Source organism: Bubalus kerabau, chromosome 16 (genome assembly GCF_029407905.1).
Source record: "Bubalus kerabau isolate K-KA32 ecotype Philippines breed swamp buffalo chromosome 16, PCC_UOA_SB_1v2, whole genome shotgun sequence".
NCBI classification, from domain to species: domain Eukaryota; kingdom Metazoa; phylum Chordata; class Mammalia; order Artiodactyla; family Bovidae; genus Bubalus; species Bubalus kerabau.
The window spans coordinates 40,811,553-40,835,520 of record NC_073639.1 but is presented as its reverse complement, the minus strand read 5'-3'; the positions used below and the strand labels follow the sequence as shown (position 1 = coordinate 40,835,520).

General features: G+C 35.4%; 1 protein-coding gene across 3 annotated transcripts in view; it reads right to left on the bottom strand.

Moving 5' to 3' along the window:
- FSTL5 (follistatin like 5) overlaps positions 1-23,968 on the bottom strand; it is an 881,431-nt gene that overhangs the window by 451,811 nt on the left and 405,652 nt on the right. For all 3 annotated transcript variants that reach the window (XM_055550064.1, XM_055550065.1, XM_055550066.1), the window contains exon 4: positions 14,669-14,865. In XM_055550064.1, coding sequence (XP_055406039.1) covers positions 14,669-14,865 — 197 coding nt within the window. The remainder of the gene's footprint in view (positions 1-14,668; positions 14,866-23,968) is intronic.

Here is a 23,968-nt window from a genome sequence, read left to right as displayed (position 1 = left end):
CATATTTTTTTTCTACTTGATAATACGTTCAAGTAACATGAGCTCTCCTTCATCCTTTGCAAACTATTTTTCTCAAACTAATCATGAATGTGTCAGAATCACAAGGTCTTAGTACTGACTTAGAGCTCAGTGATCCTCTATTTTAAAGAAAACCCATCACATTTATGAAGTTGAAGAGAGGCAGATATATTCACTCCTTTACTTGACAAATGTGTAAATTACATCAAAGCCCAAGGCTCAGAAAATAAATATACTCTTGTGGTAACAATACACATCTCCAGGCATTGCCTTTAAGTTTTTCCCACAAAAATATATAGGTTGGATCTTTTATTACTTGGCTCTCCAGACAGCTTCTTGTACACTTTCTTTCTTTCCTTCTCCCTCTCTCCCTTCCTTCATTCTTTTGTTTCCTTTCTTTGCAACCAACAAATGCCAGAAATAGAGCTGGGGACTGGAGATTAAATACACTCTGCCCTTAGAGAGTTAATATTCTAGAAAGGATGAGTGGGGCAAATTATTAGAAAACTTGGGAAAAAAGATAATCATAGATTACCAATTATATTAAAAAAATAAACAACATAAAAGGACAGAGGATAAATAATTAACATTATAAATAATAGTTGTTTGATCATATATAACTGATGCTACACTGTGATAAATGTATTTAAATAAAAGAATCACATGGATATATCACATCTTCTAAGTTCTCTTTTAGGCTTTATAACATGTCTAGCTAATTAAAAGACATTTAAAAATCATTAGGGTCAATGTTAATTTTTAAAGGCTAGTTGAAATAGAACAATATGAAATCATTGGTGGGATGAAAACTATTTTATTTTCAAGGCATTCTGTATGGCTCACTGGGATTCTCTGAACATGACTGCCAACATTTTTAATGTACCTTGACATTCTAAAGTAAATATGCTACAAATAATATGTTTAAAAACTAAATTTTGGTATATACATATGATGGAATATTACTCAGTTGTAAATAAAAGCAAATAATAGCACTTGCAACAAAATGGATAAATACAGAGATTGCCATACCGAGAGAAGTAAGTCAAAGAAAGACAAATGTTATATTATATCACTTATATGAGAACTCTTAAAAAAAAAAAAAAAAAGGTACAAACAAATTTACCTACCAAACAGAAATAGAGTTACCAATGTAGAAAATAAACTTATGACTTTACTGGGGATAAGGGGGTAAAGAGGGACACATTGGAAGATTTATTTTAACATATACTCATTACTAGAGCTTCCCTGCTAGCTCAGTCATTAATGAAATTGCCTTCAATGAAAGAGACCTGGGTTCAATCCCTGGGTCAAGAAGATCCCTGGGGAAGGAAATGGCAATCCACTCCAGTATTCTTGCCTGGAAAATCCCAAGGACAAAAGAACCTGGTGGGCTACAGTCCATGGGGTCACAAGAGTCAGACATAACTTAGTGAATAAACCACCACCACCACGATATACATTACTAGGGCATCCTCGTTGGCACTAGTAGTAAAGAAACTGCCTGGCTGATGAGAAAGACATGGGTTCAGTCCCTGGGTTGGGAAGATCCCCTAGAGAAGTGTATGACAACCCACTCCAATATTCTTGCTTGGAGAACCTCATGGAGAGAGGATCCTGGCAGGCTGCAGTCCACAGGGTTGCACAGAGTTGGACACGGCTGAAGCGACTTAGCACATATGCATACACATTACTATATATAAAACAGATAACTAATAAGGATCTACTGTATAGTACAGGGAACTCTACTTAATGCTCCATAAAAACCTAAATGGAAAAAACCTAAATGGGAAAAAATTATATATATATATATATATATATATATATATATATATATATAACTGAATCACTTTGCTTTATGGCAGGAACTATCATGGCACCCCACTCCAGTACTCTTGCCTGGAGAATCCCAGGGACGGGGAAGCCTGGTGGGCTGCCGTCTATGGGGTCCCACGGAGTCGGACATGACTGAAGTGACTTGGCAGCAACACAGCATTATAAATCAACTATACACCAATAAAAATTCAAACAAACAAGCAAAATAACATTTTTTAAATTACTAATAATTCCCATTGTAGGTGAAGACATACTGCTATGGACATTTATAAAGGTCAAAACATGCTATGATAAAAATTAAACATGATGTTAAGTTTTTAAAAAAAGCAGTGCATTTTAGCTTTCAAGTTATTGTAGGAACAGCCTTAAAGAAAAACAAAACAGTATTTAAAACTAGTTACTATGGTTTCCAGATACAATTGAAAGTATTGCTTTTTCAATTGTAGCAGTTAGCTGCACCTAAGCCAAAAATTACAGGCCTTACCTTTCTCTGTTAAATGCTAACCATTGTTGTTATTATTGTTACTGAAGTCTTAGCTCTTAAAAGGTAATTCCCAGTTCTACTAGGATCTACCTACTGGCATTGCCAATGCTGTTCTGACTCCAGGTTTCTGCTGCCTTATTTTGTATATCTGACAGGTTTAAGGGATTTTTAAATGTTGAATAGGATTAATTACCATGGTATTCCCAGAGAGTCCCCACCTATCCCCTTCTCTATCCACACAAGTGCTTATTTGTTTGCAAATAAAAAGTGCTTATTTGTTTGGTTTGTTCCCACTAAAATAGTATTTTATCTATGAGGCAAAACAATTCCTACCAATCTCATTGTAAATAAATATGTTGACTAGCCACCAGAACCTTTTAAAAAATCTTTAAATTAGTAAGGGGTTTAACAACTCTCAAAATAAAGATTAACTCAAAATAAAGATTAACTATGTAACAGTTCTAATAAGTTTTAAAGAAAATGAATATGTACAAAGTCTGTAAAGACATCAGCATCATACCCATCCTGTTAGCTAAAAATATCTAGTGTTATTTATTCCTTTTTTATTTAATTTTGCAAATGTATACACACATGGAATCATTGAGCAAATGGCTTTTTAAGTCAAATATATATATATATATATATATATATATATATATATATATAACTTAATAATCTAAATCCTGAGAACAAGTAGTTCTTATTATTTTAATAAATAGCTGGCATGTGTGCACATCAGGGAAATATTTCATTCTAATAGGTATTCCTAATGTGAATCAGCTTATTAAGATGGCAGAATCTAAATGAAGAAAAAAGCTAAATCAATATACTCAATACAGCTGCTTATTTAAACTCTGAATCACAAGGGAATAATTTGGCTTACTTAAATTTCATGGGTGGTTATTTTATGAAATGGGGAGAAGGCTGAGGGACATATTTTCCAAGCTGTTAGCACCATTTGCCTTTAAGAGCACTATTTTGGCTGTTCTTAAACTAAACCAGGAGAATTTTAAGCTGAGGAGTCTCTAATGTCTTGGTGCAAATGTAATCCAGCCCACACCTAAGCCTGTAAATGCCTCAGGTTATGAAATCAAAACCTATTACAAACCAATCACAAACAACTAACTATGCTTTGCTGCTGCAAAGTCGCTTCAGTCGTGTCCGACTCTGTGCGACCCCATAGACGGCAGCCCACCAGGGTCCCTGTCCCTGGGATTCTCCAGGCAAGAACACAGCCAATCTGGACCTTCCTTACTTTGTTTCCATCTTCTCTTTGTAAAAGATTTCCTAGCTCGCCTCCACAGAGGGCTTCTAACTACTTCTGGTTTGGCACTGCCAGATTTGAGTGGATTTTTGCTCAAACAAGCTCTTTAAATTTTAATGTTAAGTATTAATTATAGGGGACTGGAATGCAAAAGTAGGAAGTCAAGAAACATCTGGAGTAACAGGCAAATTTGGCCTTGGAATACGGAATGAAGCAGGGCAAAGACTAATAGAGTTTTGCCAAGAAAATGCACTGCTTATAGCAAACACCCTCTTCCAACAACACAAGAGAAGACTCTACACATAGACATCACCAGATGGTCAACACCAAAATCAGATTGATTATATTCTTTGCAGCCAAAGATGGAGAAGCTCTATACAGTCAACCAAAACAAGACCAGGAGCTGACTATGGCTCATATCATGAACTCCTTATTGCCAAATTCAGACTTAAATTGAAGAAAGTACGGAAAACCACTAGACCATTCAGGTATGACCTAAATCAAATTCCTTATGATTATACAGTGGAAGTGAGAAATAGATTTAGGGCACGAGATCTGATACATAGAGTGCCTGATAAACTATGGAATGAAGTTCATGACATTGTACAGGAGATAGGGATCAAGACCATCCCCATGGAAAAGAAATGCAAAAAAGCAAAATGGCTGTCTGGGGAGGCCTTACAAATAGCTGTGAAAAGAAGAGAAGCAAAAAGCAAAGGAGAAAAGGAAAGATATAAGCATCTGAATGCAGAGTTCCAAAGAAAACAAGAAGAGATAAGAAAGCCTTCCTCAGCGATCAATGCAAAGAATTAGAGGAAAACAACAGAATGGGAAAGACTAGAGATCTCTTCAAGAAAATTAAAGATACCAAGGGAACATTTCATGCAAAGATGGGCTCAATAAAGGACAGAAATGGTATGGACCTAACAGAAGTAGAAGATATCAAGAAGATGTGGCAAGAATACACAGAAGAACTGTACAAAAAAGATCTTCACGACCCAGATAATCATGATGGTGTGATCACTGAACTAGACCCAGACATCCTGGAATGTGAAGTCAAGTGGGCCTTAGAAAGCATCACTATGAACAAAGCTAGTGGAGGTGATGGAATTCCAGTTGAGCTATTTCAAATCCTGAAAGATGATGCTGTGAAAGTGCTGCACTCAATATGCCAGCAAATTTGGAAAACTCAGCAGTGGCCACAGGACTGGAAAAGGTCAGTTTTCATTCCAATCCCAAAGAAAGACAATGACAAAGAATGCTCAAACTACCACACAATTGCACTCATCTCACATGCTAGTAAAGTAATGCTCAAAATTCTCCAAACCAGGCTTCAGCAATATGTGAACCGTGAACTTCCTGATGTTCAAGCTGGTTTTAGAAAAGGCAGAGGAACCAGAGATCAAATTGCCAACATCTGCTGGATCATCAAAAAAGCAAGAGAGTTCCAGAAAAACATCTATTTCTGCTTTCTTGACTATGCCAAAGCCTTTGAGTGTGTGGATCACAATAAACTGTGGAAAATTCTGAAAGAGATGGGAATACCAGACCACCTGATCTGCCTCTTGAGAAATCTGTATGCAGGTCAGGAAGCAACAGTTAGAACTGGACATGGAACAACAGACTGGTTCCAAGTAGGAAAAGGAGTACGTCAAGGCTGTATATTGTCACCCTGCTTATTTAACTTCTATGCAGAGTACATCCTGAGAAATGCTGGGCTGGAAGAAGCACAAGCTGGAATCAAGATTTCTGGGAGAAATATCAATAACCTCAGATATGCAGATGACACCACCCTTATGGCAGAAAGTGAAGAGGAACTAAAGAGCCTCTTGATGAAAGTTAAAGTGTAGAGTGAAAAAGTTGGCTTAAAGCTCAATATTCAGAAAACGAAGATCATGGCATCCGGTCCCATCACTTCATGGGAAATAGATGGGGAAAGAGTGGAAACAGTGTCAGACTTTCTTTTTTGGGGCTCCAAAATCACTGCAGATGGTGACTGTAGCCATGAAATTAACAGCACTCCTGGCTAAGCCCAATATGCATAGGGCAGGCCCAGGGGGAAAAAAACATAAAAGGAGGAGCCAAGCACTCTCTCTCTCCCACCTCCCCCCATCCCCCCCATCCTTACTCCTTGAAAGGAAATTTATGTCTAACCTAGATAGCATATTGAAAAGCAGAGACATTACTTTTCCAACAAAGGTCCGTCTAGTCAAGGCTATGGTTTTTCCTGTGGTCATGTATGGATGTTAGAGTTGGACTGTGAAGAAGGCTGAGCGCCGAAGAATTGATGCTTTTGAACTGTGGTGTTGGAGAAGACTCTTGAGAGTCCCTTGGACTGCAAGGAGATCCAACCAGTCCATTCTGAAGATCAGCCCTGGATTTCTTTGGAAGGAATGATGCTAAAGCTGAAACTCCAGTACTTTGGCCACCTCATGCGAAGAGTTGACTCATTGGAAAAGACTCTGATGCTGGGAGGGATTGGGGACAGGAGGAGAAGGGGACGACAGAGGATGAGATGGCTGGATGGCATCACTGACTTGATGGACGTGAGTCTGAGTGAACCCCAGGAGTTGATGATGGACAGGGAGGCCTGGCGTGCTGTGATTCATGGGGTCGCAAAGAGTCAGACATGACTGAGCAACTGAACTGAACTGATTAATAATTAAACTTCAGTTTCTCTTTTAACATTGCTAACAAATTCAAGGGTGCCATTTTATTAAGTGAAATATGCCTATGTATATTCTCATCTTATCCTGAGGAGCAAATAGTTGGGACCATGATGCAAGAAGTTGTTCTTTCTCTAAGGGACACTTTATTCACCCTGGTTTACCTCTGTGACCCTGTGAAATTCATCTTCTCATATTGCTTGTTTTCCAATCTGCAGCAATCTCATTTACTTTCCAATTCAAACGCATCGTAGTACCCTCTGGAAGTCCTGTTCTGATCAGAAAATTTTCTTTGCCTTATGTTTCTTATGAACACATGTTCTTCACCATGCTGACTTTAAGAAAATCTGACTACTCCTTAGTAAAACCATTTGTCCAATATGTATAACAATTGAAAGTTAATTTTTCTCTCATATCTATTCTACCTCAATGGAAGGAAGATAGTCAATAGCTAAATGGTTCTCTATTGGTACATCTGGATAATTTCTTTTTCCCAAATGAGTTTTCTTTCATTAAACAGATAGAGAATATAGATGGGTAGATAGATAGATAGATAGAAGATGAACAGATAGATAGAAGATGAACAGGTGGATGGAGGGATGATAGAAACTATCCCTTTAAATGTCAAGATATTCAGCTAGGTAATCTTTTCTACTTTGTCCCCATTTTTCACCAATGTATTTATCTCTTTATTCACAACGTTTCTGTCTACCTAAACTCTTTATCAATGTCCCTAGCAACTTAAAAAGGCATATGAATAAACTACCAGGAAGATTTCTGTGATTCATTTCATAACTACTGATTATTAATCTTCTGAAGACCTTTTCTTACATGTCAGCCTTCCAAGAGGAATGTGATCATATCTTAGGTTACTTCATCCTGAAATCTTTAATTCAAGCATTACAGGTCTGTTTTAGGAATAACAAATGTCCTTAAACCCATAAATGCATTACTATGTTGCCAAGTACCTGATCACACTTGTCACATACACAATACTGAGGGAAAACCCCTCTTTGTGTTTCAAATAAAGATACTTTATATTTGTTAAAGCTTTTGCAATGAGTTATTATCCTATGTCACATGCAAATTTAAAGCATATTGCTACAAGGACAATTTTTACTGAAGCAAACATTAATAAACATCAGATTTCAGAGAGCACTGAATTCTTATTGTTGGAGAAGACAGTTTAAGAGAAGGAACAGATACAAATAATAGAGATGAACCTCAGACACTTGTCTAGATTTATACAGTGGAACTGAGAACAACAAACAAGTGAGGTTTCACACCTCATCAGCCTGATCTTCAGAAAGAGCCAAAACATTTGATTTTGCTTTAGTACACAGAACTAAAGTGAAAGAGTAGAGTGAAAGTTGCCTTAAAACTCAACATTCAGAAAATTAAGATCATGGTATCTGGTTCCATCATTTCATGGCACATAAATGAGGAAATAATGGAAACGGTGACAGACTTTTTTTTTTGGGGGGGGGGCTCCAAAATCACTGTAGATGGTGACTGTAGCCATGAAATTAAAAGATTGCTCCTTGGAAGAAAAGTTATGATCAACCTACTGCTGCTGCTGCTGCTGCTAAGTAGCTTCAGTCGTGTCCAACTCTGTGCAACCCCATAGACAGCAGCCCACCAGGCTCCGCCATCCCTGGGATTCTCCAGGCAAGAACACTGGAGTGGGTTGCCATTTCCTTCTCCAATGCATGAAAGTGAAAAGTGAAAGTGAAGTTGCTCAGTTGTATCCGACCCTCAGCGACCCCATGGACTGCAGCCTTACAGGCTCCTCCGTCCATGGGATTTTCCAGGCAAGAGTACTGGAGTAGGGTGCCATTGCCTTCTTCAACCTAGACAGCTTACTAAAAAGCAGAGCCATTACTTTGCCAACAAAGGTCCGTCTAGTCAAAGCTATGGTTTTTCCACTAGTCATGTCTAGATGTGAAAGTTGGAATATAAAGAAAGCTGAGCACTGAAGAATTGATGCTTTTGAACTGTGGTGTTCGAGAAGACTCTTGAGAGTCCCCTGGGCTGCAAGGAGATCCAACCAGTCCATCCTAAAGGAAATCAGCCCGGAATATTCATTGGAAGGACTGATGCTGAAGGTGAAATTTCAATACTTTGGCTACCTGATGTAAAGAACTGATTCATTGGAAGAGATTCTGATTCTAGGAATGATTGAAGGCGGGAGGAGAAGGGGACGACAGAGGATGAGATGGTTGGATGACATCATGGACTGAATGGACATGAGTTTGAGTAAGCTCCAGGAGTTTGTAGGACAGGGAGGCCTGGCGTGCTGCAGTCCATGGGGTCGCAAAGAGTCAGACATTACTGAGCGACTGAATTGAACTGAACTGAACATAAAATTGGCTACTGGTCAAGACCATTCAGTTATACAGCCTCATTCTGAATAGGATCCAGGCAATTTAGCACAGATTCAAGAAAGATATTAGGGCAGCTCAGAACAAAATAAACTAAAAGTGCCCATTTGTTTTTAGTCACTAAATCGTGTCCAGCTCTTTTGTGACCTCAAGGATTATAGCCCACCAGATTTCTCTGTCCATGAAATTTCACAGCCAAGAATACTGGAGTGGGTTGCCATTACATTCTCCAAGTGATCTTCCCAACCCCGGAATCGAACCCATGTCCCCTCCATTGGCAGGCAGATTCTTTACCACTGAGCCACTGGAGAATCCCCAAATGCCCATTTACCTGTTGTTAACAAAGGGAGATGATACTTTTAAAGCAAAAATTCTCAAAAAAAAAAAAAAAAAAAACCACTTCAAATGTGATTGACATATTACCTTTGTCATACAGTAATTAAGACACATATATGGGAGAGAAGACAGTGATACTCTATTCTATTTCTCTAAAAAAGCAAATTTGATCAAAACCCCAGTCTCCCCTATCATCCAACCCCACATACTTTGGGGAGACAAAAGCCCTCATCATGGGGTGTAAGTAGATCTGATACACACTAGAGGAAAGAGAGAGATATGAGATTTCACCTCTCTCTAAGGGGTATATCAAAACAAGGCAGAAGACCGAGCATAGGAATTTTATGTAGCTAGGCTCAGGGACTGAAATTTATTTCCCCAGAGGAAAGAATGTGCTAGATATTGTTTTTTGATGTTGGCATTGTTATATTCTATAACTTGCCATTAGCTTTTGTTTTGTTTTGTTTTTTTTCCTTAAAGGGGCAGATAGATGTTGGCAACTACTGATTGTGATGTCTTTGGTTATACACATTTAGGGGGATAATCTAAATAAAATCGACCATATTGTTTGACATGATAAGAAATTTGAAGCCTCAGGGAAAGTTAAATAATTGAAACTGAAAAACAGACTTTTGGGTCCTGCATCTGTGGTGTAGGGAATATAAGGCATGCTCTGGACAGAGCACAAGGAAAGGAAAAGTGTAAAAAGTGCTTCTTCTAAACTGGATTTCAATATGCAATTTTTGTAATGTGTGGAATAATCTCATCTTCTACCACCTTTACACATCTTCAATCATTCAACAAACACACATTGTTTTTTGCAAATGGATTGTGTGTGTGTGTGTGTGTGTGTGTGTTTAGCTCAAAGAGAAGTACAAAGGAGCTGACAGACATCTAGATTGTAGCAATGTAATAGTATTAATAGTATTATTACAATTGCTACTACTATTATCGTTAGTTACTATACTAACTGAGGATCTACATATTTTTAAAATATTTAAATTGCACAATATAGTCAAGTAAAGCATATTATTTATTTAATAACATAGCTATGGGTGCCTTACTGAAAATGTTGCTGTCAATTACTTCTTATAACTTGCTATTATGGGCAAGAAAAAATTGCACAAAATATATATTTTGTAGTTTGACAAGTAGAGATATTTTGCTATAACATGTACCCGCATCTTGAAATATATATTTTATATTTATTTTAAGTTTAGGTCAATTTAACATTATATCTGTAAAGATGGGACACTATATACTCTGGGGAAAATGCTCAATATCACAGTGGTTGCAGAATGATGACATGTACTTGTCTCTAGACTAGCCCACAGGATTTAACAACATTCATGCTAGCTACATGAGACAAGTATGTGAGTACCTAAAATGAGATGAGCAGAATAAAATATATAAAATAAGATAAATGAAATTTATTTAAAAAATACTGCAATTCATTTTTTCCCAATTTCTTGGAATAACCAAATTATTTTCATTCCCTTTCAAGAAACATTTTTCATTGTAAAAATTGGCATTAAAATGTTTGTATATTTAATAATGTGGATATAGATTTCTGGGTTATGATGGCTGATTTGTTCTCACCTATCAAGCAATTGTAAACATTAAAAATGCACAGGATGACCTGGATGGAAATATTGATCAACTGTTCATCCACTAACACAAGCATGTGTACCCTCTTTATTTCCATTATCATCCACCATATCCACAGGAAAGTTGGATTTGAAATATAATTATAACTAATAATTTTATCATGTTGTTTATATTGTGTGAGTTATGTTTCTTAGAAGGCTACATTTCCAAAATAATATTAATATCACATCCATTTTACATACTGTGTCTTATTATCTTTCCCAATATGTAGACAAGGCAACTGGGACACCAAGAGAGTAAATCACTTGCCAAAAACTGCACGGTGTCAAGTAGAGGAGATGAAATTTCATCCCAAATTCTATAATTAAAGTTCTTAATCACTACACTATGATCATAAAAATGATACTTTTTAAAAGAAATCCTAGGACTTCATCAGTACAGGCCATGCACTCCTTGCTACTTAAAATATCTTCCTATGATCTTTTAAATGCATATCCCATCATAACATTTACTGACTTCTGTTATTACCTGTTTTAACTCTTCCAGACCTTCAAATGTTAAGGACAAATCTATCCATGTTCTCACATCAATTTTTATCAACTTCATAAAACATGATTCTTTTGAAAGTATCAAGTTTCAATTTTGATAAATTTAAATTTATTTATTTTATTTTATTTTATTTTTAAACTTTACATAATTGTATTAGTTTTGCCAAATATCAAAATGAATCTGTCAATAAATTTAAATTTATAGTTGGATATTTTCAATATACAAAAACCAGACTCAGATACTAAGTATGTGGTAACAGGTATTCATGTCAAGCTAGAGTGGCGAAGGGTTGGATCAAATGAGATCTAGGTCTATACCTTGTCCTCTGACACTAGCAAGTATTTTCTTATTATTACAAGTTGCTGTGATTTTATGGGTCTTACCCCCTTCAGCTAATGTTTTTTATTATCTTCTCTCAAATGGAAAGTACTTTAGTTTCTAATTTCCTGCAAGAGAAGCTTTGTGGTGGTGGAAGTCATTCAGTCATGTCTGACTCTTTGAGACCCCATGGGACAATAGCCTGCCAGGTGCCTCTGACCATGGGATTTCCCAGTCAACAATACTGGAGTGGGTTGCCATTTTCTTCTCCAGGAGATCTTCCCGACTCAGGGATTGAACCTGGGCCTCCTGCATTGCAGACAGATTCTTTACCATTTGAGCCACCAGGGAAACCCAAGAGAAGCTTTGGAATATATATATATTCATTATTTGGAGTAAGAACAGAACATGTGCAGCAAGCATTAATGCTGCAATTATAAAACCTCAAAGTCAAATCATGTTATTTAATTTTTACTTGCAGTGTCTTAGAGTTATATATTATATTTCTATTAAACATAGTTTGTAAATTATTAACAGAACCATTAAGATCCTTTCCCTTTTAACTGCTTTAATTTAAATCTTTTTGAAACTTGCTATTAAATGATGATGTTCCATGTTTCCAAGTTGATTTTTAAAATCATATATATCATTGACTTTCATTTTATAATACTTGGAATACAAGTTTTTCTAAAGCACCTGTAACCTAAAGAGACAAGTCAAAAACAGTATTTGTGTTGTTACTAGCTAGAAATGTGTTATATCCTTTTCGCAGTGGCTGTTAGTTGATTGCTGATGAATGAGATGATACCATTTCCACTCTATAAAGCTGAAGGAAGGACTGACATATGTGGGATGTGTGCAGAGGAGTCAGTAAATATTACCTTCCCAGATCCTTCTTTGTGTGTACCTCATGTTTGACTAATGTATAAGTGGGATTCTAACGATCATTTCTGCAGGTAAGTTTCAGATGAATTTGGAGGGCACTTTTCAGATGTAAATTAAGTCTGAATCAAAATAATAACAATAACAAAAAAACTAAACTCTGTACCAGATGACTTTATTATGGATTGATATGTGCCCTCCCCAAAGATATGTTAAAGCCTTAACCTGAGGACATCAGAATGTAAACCTTTTTTTTGGAAATAGAGTAATTTCCATGTATTTAGATGATGTTAGACGAAGTCCTGCTGGAGCAGGGAGGACCCTTAACCCAACATGACTGGTATCCTTTGAAGAAGAGACAAGATGATGTGAAGACAGTACACAGAGAGTAGCTATGTGACTCTAGAGGCAGAGACTTGAGTGATGCACTACAAGCCAAGGAATACCTGGTGCTACCTGAAGCCAAAGAAGGGAAGAAAAGACTCCTCCAAGAAGCTTCTAAGGGGGTTGGCCTTGCCCACACCTCAATCTCAGATACTGAGCCTCCAGAACTGAGAGAGAGGTTGTCTGAGCCACAAAGTTTGCTGAACTTTGTTACTGCTACTCTAGGAAATTAATATAAACTTGGATGTAGTAGAAACTTAAAACAACTACAAGTGAATACTTTCAATACTATTTTCCAGTGATGATCAGTTTTTCCATTTGGACTCAGATGTGGATCTTGTAATAGCTAGATTTGGTCAAATTATGTGTCATATCCAACCAGTGGTTACAGTAGCGCATACATGTTAATAGAGAGTAAAAATATTAAAAATAAAAAAGTAAGGCTCAAGATCAAAAACACTATATTTGAATATGTCAGGCACACAAAGATCAAGGTGACATGCTTTAGTTATAGTTCATTTAATTGAATTGCCTAGTCATCTCTGATTATTACCAGAAATTTAAAATTCTAAAGAATTTCATTCATGAAAAATTAATTATGAGTTATATACCAACATAGATATCTGAATTAAAAGTTTACTAACTTTACCCTAAAATTTCAGAGTTTCATTCATTGAATTCCAGTGCCTAGGACTTATAACTGTTCTATAAATATAAGCTGGATTAAAGAAGATAATGAAAATGATATTTTAATTTACTTAAATAGACAAGTCAATTGGCTCAGAAGGTCACTTTGATAATGACACCTCTAAGTTACACTATCCCAAAGCTTGAATGCTTGCAAAGTAAAACTGATATTCTACATTGTTGATTTTTTGAAAATACGCCATTAAATTAACTATGAAATATGAATGGCATGATGTTGTGGAAATAGACAATTGAATTTTTTAAAATTATTTTCACTGTTAAGCACAGAAGCAAAATCTACCTAAGATCAACTGTAGGAATTATCAGGCAGTCAGCCACATTCCTCAGAGCTAGTACCAATTTCCTAGTCATCCTGGATTGGCTTCTCTCCCTTTCTCCTTAAAAACCTGTATGTATATTTACAGCAAAATCTTATGTTCCTTATGTTACATTTTGACCACTATCAACAACCAGTTTAGGTTCTTAAATGTGGGTATTTCACTTTCTTTCAGGGTAGTTTATCAGTCTCAGTAACACACACATAAAAATATTTCCATTTTTTCACACATATAATTGCTCACATAAAAAATTTTGTGTATTAAAATATTCACTTAACAGATTTTATGTATGTATCTTTTTGGGGACAATTTTCAAAGACATGAAGTTTAATGATATAGACATAATATTAAAACTAGATTTAATATAGTTGATCTTTGATTATTGAAAAAGTACTAAATAGATCAATAATTTAGTACTTTATTAAATCACTTATTTACATTATGTTATAGATGTATTCAATTGTTTTTCAATAATGTCCTTGAATACTAGATAAGCAAGCTATAGATGTATTCAATTACTTTTCAATAATGTCCTTGAATACTAGATAAGCAAGCTTCCATAAGAAAATTACAAAAGCTCCAGAACATGTCTGGTATTATTTTATAAATTCTATAAGATAGAGAACTGGCAGTTCCTTTTGGCATTTAAGGTATAGAAACCTGTCAAAAGTAGATGCCTCTTTTAAATTGTGTAACATCATATAAGGATCTTGTATGATGTTACTTGAAATTAACAAATTACATTTGTTACTAGAAATTCATACTGCTGATAAGTAGTCAAATATTTCTCTTAAAACATTTTATGCCTACAGTCAAACAATATGAATTAAATATAGTTTTATCAATATAGTAAAAACTCACACAAATGTAAATATATTGAATAAATATACTTAAATAAGCTTGTTAATCATTAATCATACCTGAATTAGTTCATTAATATCTACAAGTCCATTACTGTCGGCATCAAAATATTTAAACATTTGATCCACCAGCAACTTCTTCCGAAATACGTCATCACCATTAGGGTTTTCATTGTCTTGTGTAATGTATTTTTGATTTTGTAAATCTAAAAGCATATTTTTCATCTTGCTGTATTCAATGGCCTTGCAGTTATCTCCTGTAACAAAAGAACTAAGTTATTTTCAAAGCAATATTATTAAAAGGGAATCATTTATCTTATTAATGCTCAAAGTTGATACCTAGCAGATAATATATTTTGTATATAATATTTATGCTTCTACTTTGCATACTACACAAGGAGAAAAGAATGGGCCATTAACATGAGAGGATAAAAATGTTAATTGCTGTCAAATCTAAAAACACAATATGTACTATGTGTTTTCTCAATGCCAAAGTCATCGGTTCTACAATGGATACAGAAAAAAGGATAACTTCAATTGGCTCCAAGGCTTAAATACATCATCTTAGTTTAACTCCTCATTATACATGATTATAGTGATAATTTCAGAGATTTTGAACATGAAGTTTAGGGAGAGGAAATGACTTACCCAAGCGTAAACTTAGATTGTGTTGAATTTTGAACTTAAACTCATGTATGTCTTGTTCCAAACTAGTATAGCAAGTTTCTAATTGGAAATGCATCTTCTTTTACATTTAGATTTATTTTGAAGAATTTTGTGTGTATGCACTTACAATTTTTTAAAAATTTTTAATCATGCTAAACTCATATTTGCTTTCTTCGGAAAGTCTATTTTTCTGATATTTATCTATCTCTCCTTTAAGAGCACTTGGAGAATAATATGATCTATGTTTGCATTTTTTATCTTGAAGGTTTAACCTTGCAAATATCATTTCCACAACTAAAGTATGAGCTTATTGAAGTGATAATGCATTACAGAATTCAATATCTTCCATAAAATAGCCCAAATACTGGGGACTTCACATTCAATGAAAGTAGTTGTTGGCGTATATCTTCAAAAATAACTTCAATTACTCTATCTTGGCTTCCCAGGTGATGTTAGTGGTGAAGAACCTGCCTACCAATGCTGGAGACATAAGAGACACAGGTTTGATCCCTTCAGCGGGAAGATCCCATGGTGGGAAGAGCCTGGCAGGCCATGGTCCATAGGGTTGCAAAGCGTTGAACACAACTGAAGTGACAGCACTCACGCGCACACTCTACTCTCTTATAATTATTTCACAAGAATTTTTCTTACAAAAATATGCATGCTGATGTCTTCGTAAATAACACATTGAAATGAATGTATGTTGATAATAAATGTGATATAAAATGTTGACATACAGTCTATAAATACAGTCTAGAAAATACAGTATATAATGTAATTTATAAATGAAAAAGCAGGTATTATTATATTCGCTAAGAACTTTTACAATATATCTTTAAAGAAAAAAAACCCTAACTTTATAATTGTGCTTCATTTTGACAATTAGGCTGTAGCAAAATCTACAATTTTAAAGATTTCTAAAGATTTAAAAATATATATCTGAGAAGCAGGGGATTGAGAAACAACATTTGAATTCTCATTCTCTTCCCAAACAAGATGGAAAACAATCTTTCAGAGAGATGAGATCTTATTTTTCAAAGACTTTGAAATGACTTCTGTTGTTCAGCAATTTTAGTGTTTAACAATCCTGTCAATAACTTCTTTTCTACAGCAAGATGTAAACTCTGTGCCACAGATTAAGTCAATTTTGCATCATTCTAGTCTCAGTAAAGAATAATAATTATAATAGTTTTCATACAAACACAGAAATCACTGACAAGAGAGAAAAGTAATTAAGTACAGAGGGACAGATAGCAATTTTGGTGCCTGTGAAAGCTGCCTAAGAGGGGCCTTCAAATATACTTGCCTGTGTGTGTGTGTCAGGAAGAGAGAGAAACTGATCAAAGAAGGGAAAAGGAGAATAAACCATTCCAAAGCCCTCCCTGGATTTCTGTATTTGACCGTGGGCCTTCCTATCATTTCATTTGACTGATGGGAAGAGGGATGGAGTTTGGGGGAGCTCCCCTGGATCCATTGTTATAAGCAGATGAGAACATGGGAAATAGAATTTAAATGCTCAACACTTTTTAGTTAATATTTGAAATTTGGGGTTTTGTTGTTGTTGTTTAGTTGCTATTGAGGAGATACAATTTGGGGTTGTTACATTCTAATTTTGACCAAATCAAGGAATACAATCATCATATTCTTCAAGAATGCTTTCATTTCCCAAATTGTAAATACCCTAGTAAAACCAGGGATTGTTTGCTGACAATTCAAAGCTAACAAAAATAAAAGCATTACAATTAAGGCATTCATATTCCACTGAAATGTACAATGGAAAATAAAAGTGTTAGTCGCTCAGTCATGTCCAACTCTTTGTGACCCCATGGACTGTAGCCCACTGGGCTCCTCATCCATAGGATTCTCCAGGCAAAAATACTGGAGTGGGTTGAGATTCCCTTCTCTAGGGGATCTTCCCAAACTAGGTATCAAACCCACATCTCCTGCATGTACAATAAACAACCATAAAATTACAGTAGATTTTGTAGAATTTAGATATTTTAAGTAACCTCTATCACAGGTCTTTGTTAGTAATAGAAACATCTATTATGACTAATAGATTAGTTGTAATGCAGACTTTCTATGTGCCAGGAACTTTATATATATATGCAATCATTTAACTCTCATAACAATCCAACATGAAGGACCTTATAATTACCATGATTTTACAGATGAAGAAAAATTAAAACACAGAATGATTAAGTAACTTGTTCAGAGTTACAAAGCTAAAGAGGAGCTCAGTGACTTTTACACCCAGGCAATACCTAATATCTTTTCTAGCCTTTATTCTCTACTTTTTTCATCTTCAGAACTGAGTTTTAAAATGAACTTATACATGGTTTCAGCAAATTTGTAAAAGGATTATTTGAAAAATTAATGGCAAATATAAAATAAACTTCAGGCAAAATTACTGCTTAAATTATAGGTAGAGAAAAAAAGAACTTTCAAAGGGAGAGAGAGAGAAAAAAAAGGAGTACCATAGAAATAGCAGGAAAACTATAGGAAAATACTGAAGAAGAAGAAAAAGGGAAAAGAACTTGTCAAGAAAGAGGATGTGATGAAATGCTAAATGTTTCAGAGTTTAAAAAAAAAAGAAAGAAAGAAAACATTCCCATTAGATTATTTAACTTGGAGATAGCTTGTAACTTTAAAGGAACATTTTAATGAATAAGTGAAAACTTCCTATTATAATGGGCTAAAATGAGTAAAAGCAAAATAATGATTTGAAAATATTAAATGTTTGTTTTTAGTCACCCAGTTGTGTCCAACTCTTTACGACCTCATGGACTGCAGCAAGCCAGACCTCCCAGTCCCTCACTATCTCCAAAGTTTGCCAAGTTCATGTCCATTGCATTGGCGATGCTATCCACCCATGTCATCCTCTAACACCCTATTTTCCTTCTGCCCTGAATCTTTCCCAGTATCAGGGACTTTTGGTATTAAATCTTCATCACTTTTTTAATGAGTATCAATGTGAAAAAAAAAAAAAGAAGTAGCATTAGTAATGAAACATTAGTTATTTAGAAACAAACATCAATGTATATTAGTATATCATGGCCTCATTCAAGAATAACTTCAGGAAGAAAGCTAGCTCGTTGATTTGTTTGTTTTGGTGAGTCCTTCCTCAATACTTAACCAACCAGTGGTGTTTTGTTGGTATAGTGAAGGAAAAGAAATGCTCTTCTGGAGTTACTTTCTGCTGCCAGAGACCAGTAAGAGCTCTCCTCTGCTGTCCCTGTTCTAGACACTAAGGACAAGATGAATGAGGTCCCCAGCTGGTGGTGCCTATACACCATCTTCCTTCCCGTGAATGCAGTGATGCCAGGGCTGTGCTGACTCTGGGGCAGTTAAAAATCCATCTGGCCATGTGGGGCAAAGAAGGAGGTGGCATATCTGACTTTCCCCCCACTTTTTTCTCATTTAAACTTTAGATTCATAATTTTACTCCAACTAAATTATTTTGTGAACAAAAACATGATTGATAACACCATGTGCCCCAAACATGCATATTAATCCTATATTATCATTATGTTCACAAGTTCTCACATGCTTTGATTTTTTGTAAGTTAAGTTTTATTGGAGTGTAGGTGATTTACAATGTTGTGTTATTAATAGCATCTGCTGTAAAGCAAAGCAAAGCAATTTTATGTATACATATATCCCCTCTTTTTTTATATTATTTTCCCATGTAAGTCATTACTGAGTACTGAATAGAGTTTCCTATACTGTAAATAGGTCCTAATTGGTTATCTATTATATAAATAGTAGTGTGTATATGTCAATCCCAATCTTACAATTTATCCTCCCCGCCCCCTCCACTTTCCCCTTGGTAGCCATAAGTTTTGTTTTGTTTTTTTTTCCCTACATCTGTGACTCTTTGCTTTATAAATAGGTTCATTTATGCCATTTATTTTAGATTCCACATATAAGCTATATTACATGATATTTGTCTTTCTCTGACTCACTTTCAAATGGGTTCACCTGGGTATTGGCAGTGCTTCTCCATGTCCCTATGAAACCAAGGATAGTTATATATTATATATCTGATAGTACAGCCATCAGTTTTGAGTACATGATAAGTGCTCAAAATTATAGATTCTACCAATTATGCTTAATGCTAGTTTTTCAAAAGTTGTAATTTGTTCTTAACTCTTTGAAGTTACCCTTTATCCTTTCTCTCCATTTATCAGAAAAACATACTAATTACTTTCAACATAAAAATATTGAAATCTAAGTATATAATAGTATTGTTTGCCTCTTTTTAGCATTTCTAGTTTGAAATTGATTAATTTAATTCTAATAAAAGCTGAAATCTTAGAAATTAAATAAGAAGATATTAAATATTTTATTATAGTATCAATTCTACTCATGTATTAGATTGCATACTGGAATTGTATTTTTCTCAACCTATTAAATAATTGCTAATAGAAACTTTGAAAGCTTTTTAATATGTAAACATATTTAAATTTATATAAAATATTTCTCAGAAAAGTACTTTGCATTTATGACATAAGGAAAGTATCAAAACTTTAGTATGGTGATTTAATATGCATCTGTGAACCAAATTCAACATGGAAAACTATTATACTTAAATGAATTGTAAATTGTTAAACTGTGTGTTTGATGGAATTAAAATTATCTTGGTTAAAAGTAGTCTGAACAAAATAAAAAAACAAAACAAGAAAACAACCTTTAACCTAAATGGAGCTTCTATAAAATGTGGAAAAATACGGGTGTAAATTGTTTTGGATCACATAAACTTTACTGAAATGTTCTTATCTAAAATGTTTGCGGTTACACATAAGATTAATATAAAACTACTATGCTTCAAATGCTAATCTAATTCTGGAAATTTACTAATGCAAATATACATATATATACCACTTCACAACTTTATACCTTTAAAGGGCTGTGAGTTTCTCATAGAGAAGGAATTTTAAAAAACAATCTACTTTCTTTTTCAGAGCAGTTTTATATTCAAGGAAAAATTGAGCCGAGAGTACAGATTTTTCTGTATACCCTCTGGTCCTCCACATGTGCAGGCTCTGTCACTATCAACATTCCCACAGCAGGGGGAAAATGATGACAATACAGTGATGTATCTTTAACCCCAAAAAGTCCATAGTTTATATTAGAGTTCATTAAGTACATAGGGTACTTGGTGTTATATATTCCATGGGTTTTGACAAATGTATAATGACATGTGTGCATATATATCATACAAAATAGTTTCACTGCTTAAAGAGACTCTGTGCTCTGCCTGTCCATCTCTCCATCCTCCTTAACCTCTGACTAACACTGACCTTTTTAATTGTTTCCAAAGTTCTGCCTTTTTCAGACTGTCATATAGTTGGAATCATACATAACCCTAACCCTGGCCCAATTCAATATGTAGCCTTCTCAGACTGGCTTCTGAGAAGCAAATACATTTAAGGTTCCTCGGTCATGACTTGTTAGCTCTTTTTTTTTTTAATTGCTGAATACACTGTCTGGAGGAACCACACTATATTTATTCATTTACCTACTGAGGACATCTTGTTATTTTCAAGTTTTGGTAATTTTGAATAAAACTGCTGTAAACATCCCTGCCTCTATTCTTTCCCATTCTGTTGTTTTCCTCTATTTCTTTGCATTGATGGCTGAGGAAGGCTTTCTTATCTCTTCTTGCTATTCTTTGGAACTCTGAATACAGATGCTTACATCTTTCCTTTTCTCCTTTGCATTTCGCTTCTCTTCTTTTCACAGCTATTTGTAAGGCCTCCCCAGACAGCCATTTTGCTTTTTTGCATTTCTTTTCTATGGGGATGATCTTGATCCCTGTCTCCTGTACAGTGTCATGAACCTCCATCCATAGTTCATCAGGCACTCTATCTATCAGATCTAGTCCCTTAAATCTATTTCTCACTTCCATTGTATAATCATAAGGAATTTGATTTAGGTCATACCTGAATGGTCTAATGGTTTTCCCTACTTTCTTCAATTTAAGTCTGAATTTGGCAATAAGGAGTTCATGATCTGAATCACAGTCAGCTCCTGGTCTTGTGTTTGCTAACTGTATAGAGCTTCTCCATATTTCAAATCCGGGAATATGATGCTGTGAAAATGCTGCACTCAATATGCCAGCAAACTTGGAAAACTCAGCAGTGGCCACAGGACTGGAAAAGGTCGGTTTTCATTCCAATCCCAAAGAAAGGCAATGCCAAAGAATGCTCAAACTACTGCACAATTGCACTCATCTCACACGCTAGTAAAGTAATGCCAAAATTCTCCAAGCCAAGCTTCAGCACTACGTGAACCGTGAACTTCCAGATGTTCAAGCTGATTTTAGAAAAGGCAGAGGAACCAGAGATCTAATTGCCAACATCCGCTGGATCATTGAAAAAGGAAGAGAGTTCCAGTAAAACATCTATTTCTGCTTTATTGACTATGCCAAAGCCTTTGACTGTGTGGATCACAATAAACTGTGGAAAACTCTTCAAGAGATGGGAATACCAGACCACCTGACCTGCCTCTTGAGAAACCTATATGCAGGTCAGGAAGCAACAATTCCAACTGGACATGGAAAAACAGACTGGTTCCAAATAGGAAAAAGAGTACATCAAGGCTGTATATTGTCACCCTGCTTATTTAACTTCTATGCAGAGTACATCATGAGAAACACTGAGCTGGAAGAAACACAAGCTGGAATCAAGATTGCCGGGAGAAATATCAATAACCTCAGATACGCAGATGACACCACCCTTATGGCAGAAAGTGAAGAGGAACTAAAAAGCCTCTTGATGAAAGTGAAAGTGGAAGAGTGCAAAAATTGGCTTTAAGCTCAACATTCAGAAAACGAAGATCATGGCATCTGGTCCCATCACTTCATGGGAAGTAGATGGGTAACAGTGGAAACAGTGTCAGACTTTATTTTTCTGGGCTCCAAAATCACTACAGATGGTGATTGCAGCCATGAAATTAAAAGACGCTTGCTCCTTGGAAGGAAAGTTATGACCAACCTAGATAGCATATTCAAAAGCAGAGACATTACTTTGCCAACAAAGGTTCGTCTAGTCAAGGCTATGGTTTTTCCAGTGGTCATGCGTGGATGTGAGAGTTGGACTGTGAAGAAAGCTGAGGGCCGAAGAATTGATGCTTTTGAACTGTGGTGTTGGAGAAGACTCTTGAGAGTCCCTTGGACTGCAAGGAGATCCAACCAGTCCATTCTGAAGGAGATCAGCCCTGGGATTTCTTTGGAAGGAATGATTCTAAAGCTGAAACTCCAGTACTTTGGCCACCTCATGCGAAGAGTTGACGCATTGGAAAAGACTCTGATGCTGGGAGGGATTGGGGGCAGGAGGAGAAGGGGATAACAGAGGATGAGATGGCTGCATGGCATCACTGACTCGATGGACATAAGTTTGAGTGAACTCCAGGAGTTGGTGATGGACAGGGAGGCCTGGTGTGCTGAAATTCATGGGGTTGCAAAGAGTCGGACAGGACTGAGCGACTGACCTCAACTGAACTGAACTGTAACATCCCTCTCTAAGTATCTGGGTAGAGTTAAGTTTTCAGATCCTTAAGTTAGATCCTAGGGAGCATGATTACTGAACTGTATGTAAGATTTTGATTAGTTTGTTTTGAAAGAAAACAAAAAAGAAAGAAAAGAAAACTGCCACATTTTTTTTTCCAAAGTAGCTTATACCATTTTGCATTCTCATCAGCAATGCACGAGAGCTCCTTTTGCTCCACACCTCCACCAGCAGTTGGTGCTATCTGTGTTTTGGACTTCATTCTGATAGGAGTGTAGTGGTATGTCATTGTTTCACAGGGAATCTCAAGTTAATGAGAGACTATATTTTATAAGAGACATTAGTCCCATTGCCTTTCCCCTGCTTTCTACACAGACACAATGTGATTTGACTTAATTTTATATCTCCTTAAATACCATTGATTTATTAAATAAAAATGATTAGAAACATAATTAATTAATTGATATTTTTACTGATTAATTTGGGAATTAATATTATTAGAAATAAAAGGAAAACATCGTGAGTTAAATATTCATTCTCCAATCACATCATTCTTTATGATGTACCTTTTGTCAGTTATATGCCACATTGTCATTGTCAACTACCTACATCTAATACATTTAATACAGCAGTATTAAAATATGGTTTGACTTTCTAGCTTGGCAAAAGTTAACATATATTAGAATTTCAGTAACAGTGCTCTAGTAATCAAGTCACTTTGCTCTCTTTACACTAAAAGAACATTAATTAAAATGACTTTGAGGGGTGAGATTAGGTATCCTAGACTCTGTTTTCAATTATATTCATTAAATGTGACACATTTTGGAGCAAGTAGGCAATTTAGCTGTTACTATCCCTACTTTCTCTCATCACCCTCACAAACACAATCACATAAAGTAAAAATGCAGAGAATGCTGACAGAAAATACAACAAAATAATACAGAGTGTAACACAGTGGTGATGGTTATCTAGGATGTTTGGGAACTTAAGTTATACATGTAAATTTATCTTAGCTGAAGTAAATACAATTTATAATATTAATTATAATTGTTCAAATATATGATTTTAATGTTTAGTGAAAAGTCTTTTAAGCCATTAACTGTAGAGTAAAAACCAAGAAAATATAATTTGCTTCATATGAAAAGGCATATTTCCTATAGAATGTATGATAGGTAATGCTGTC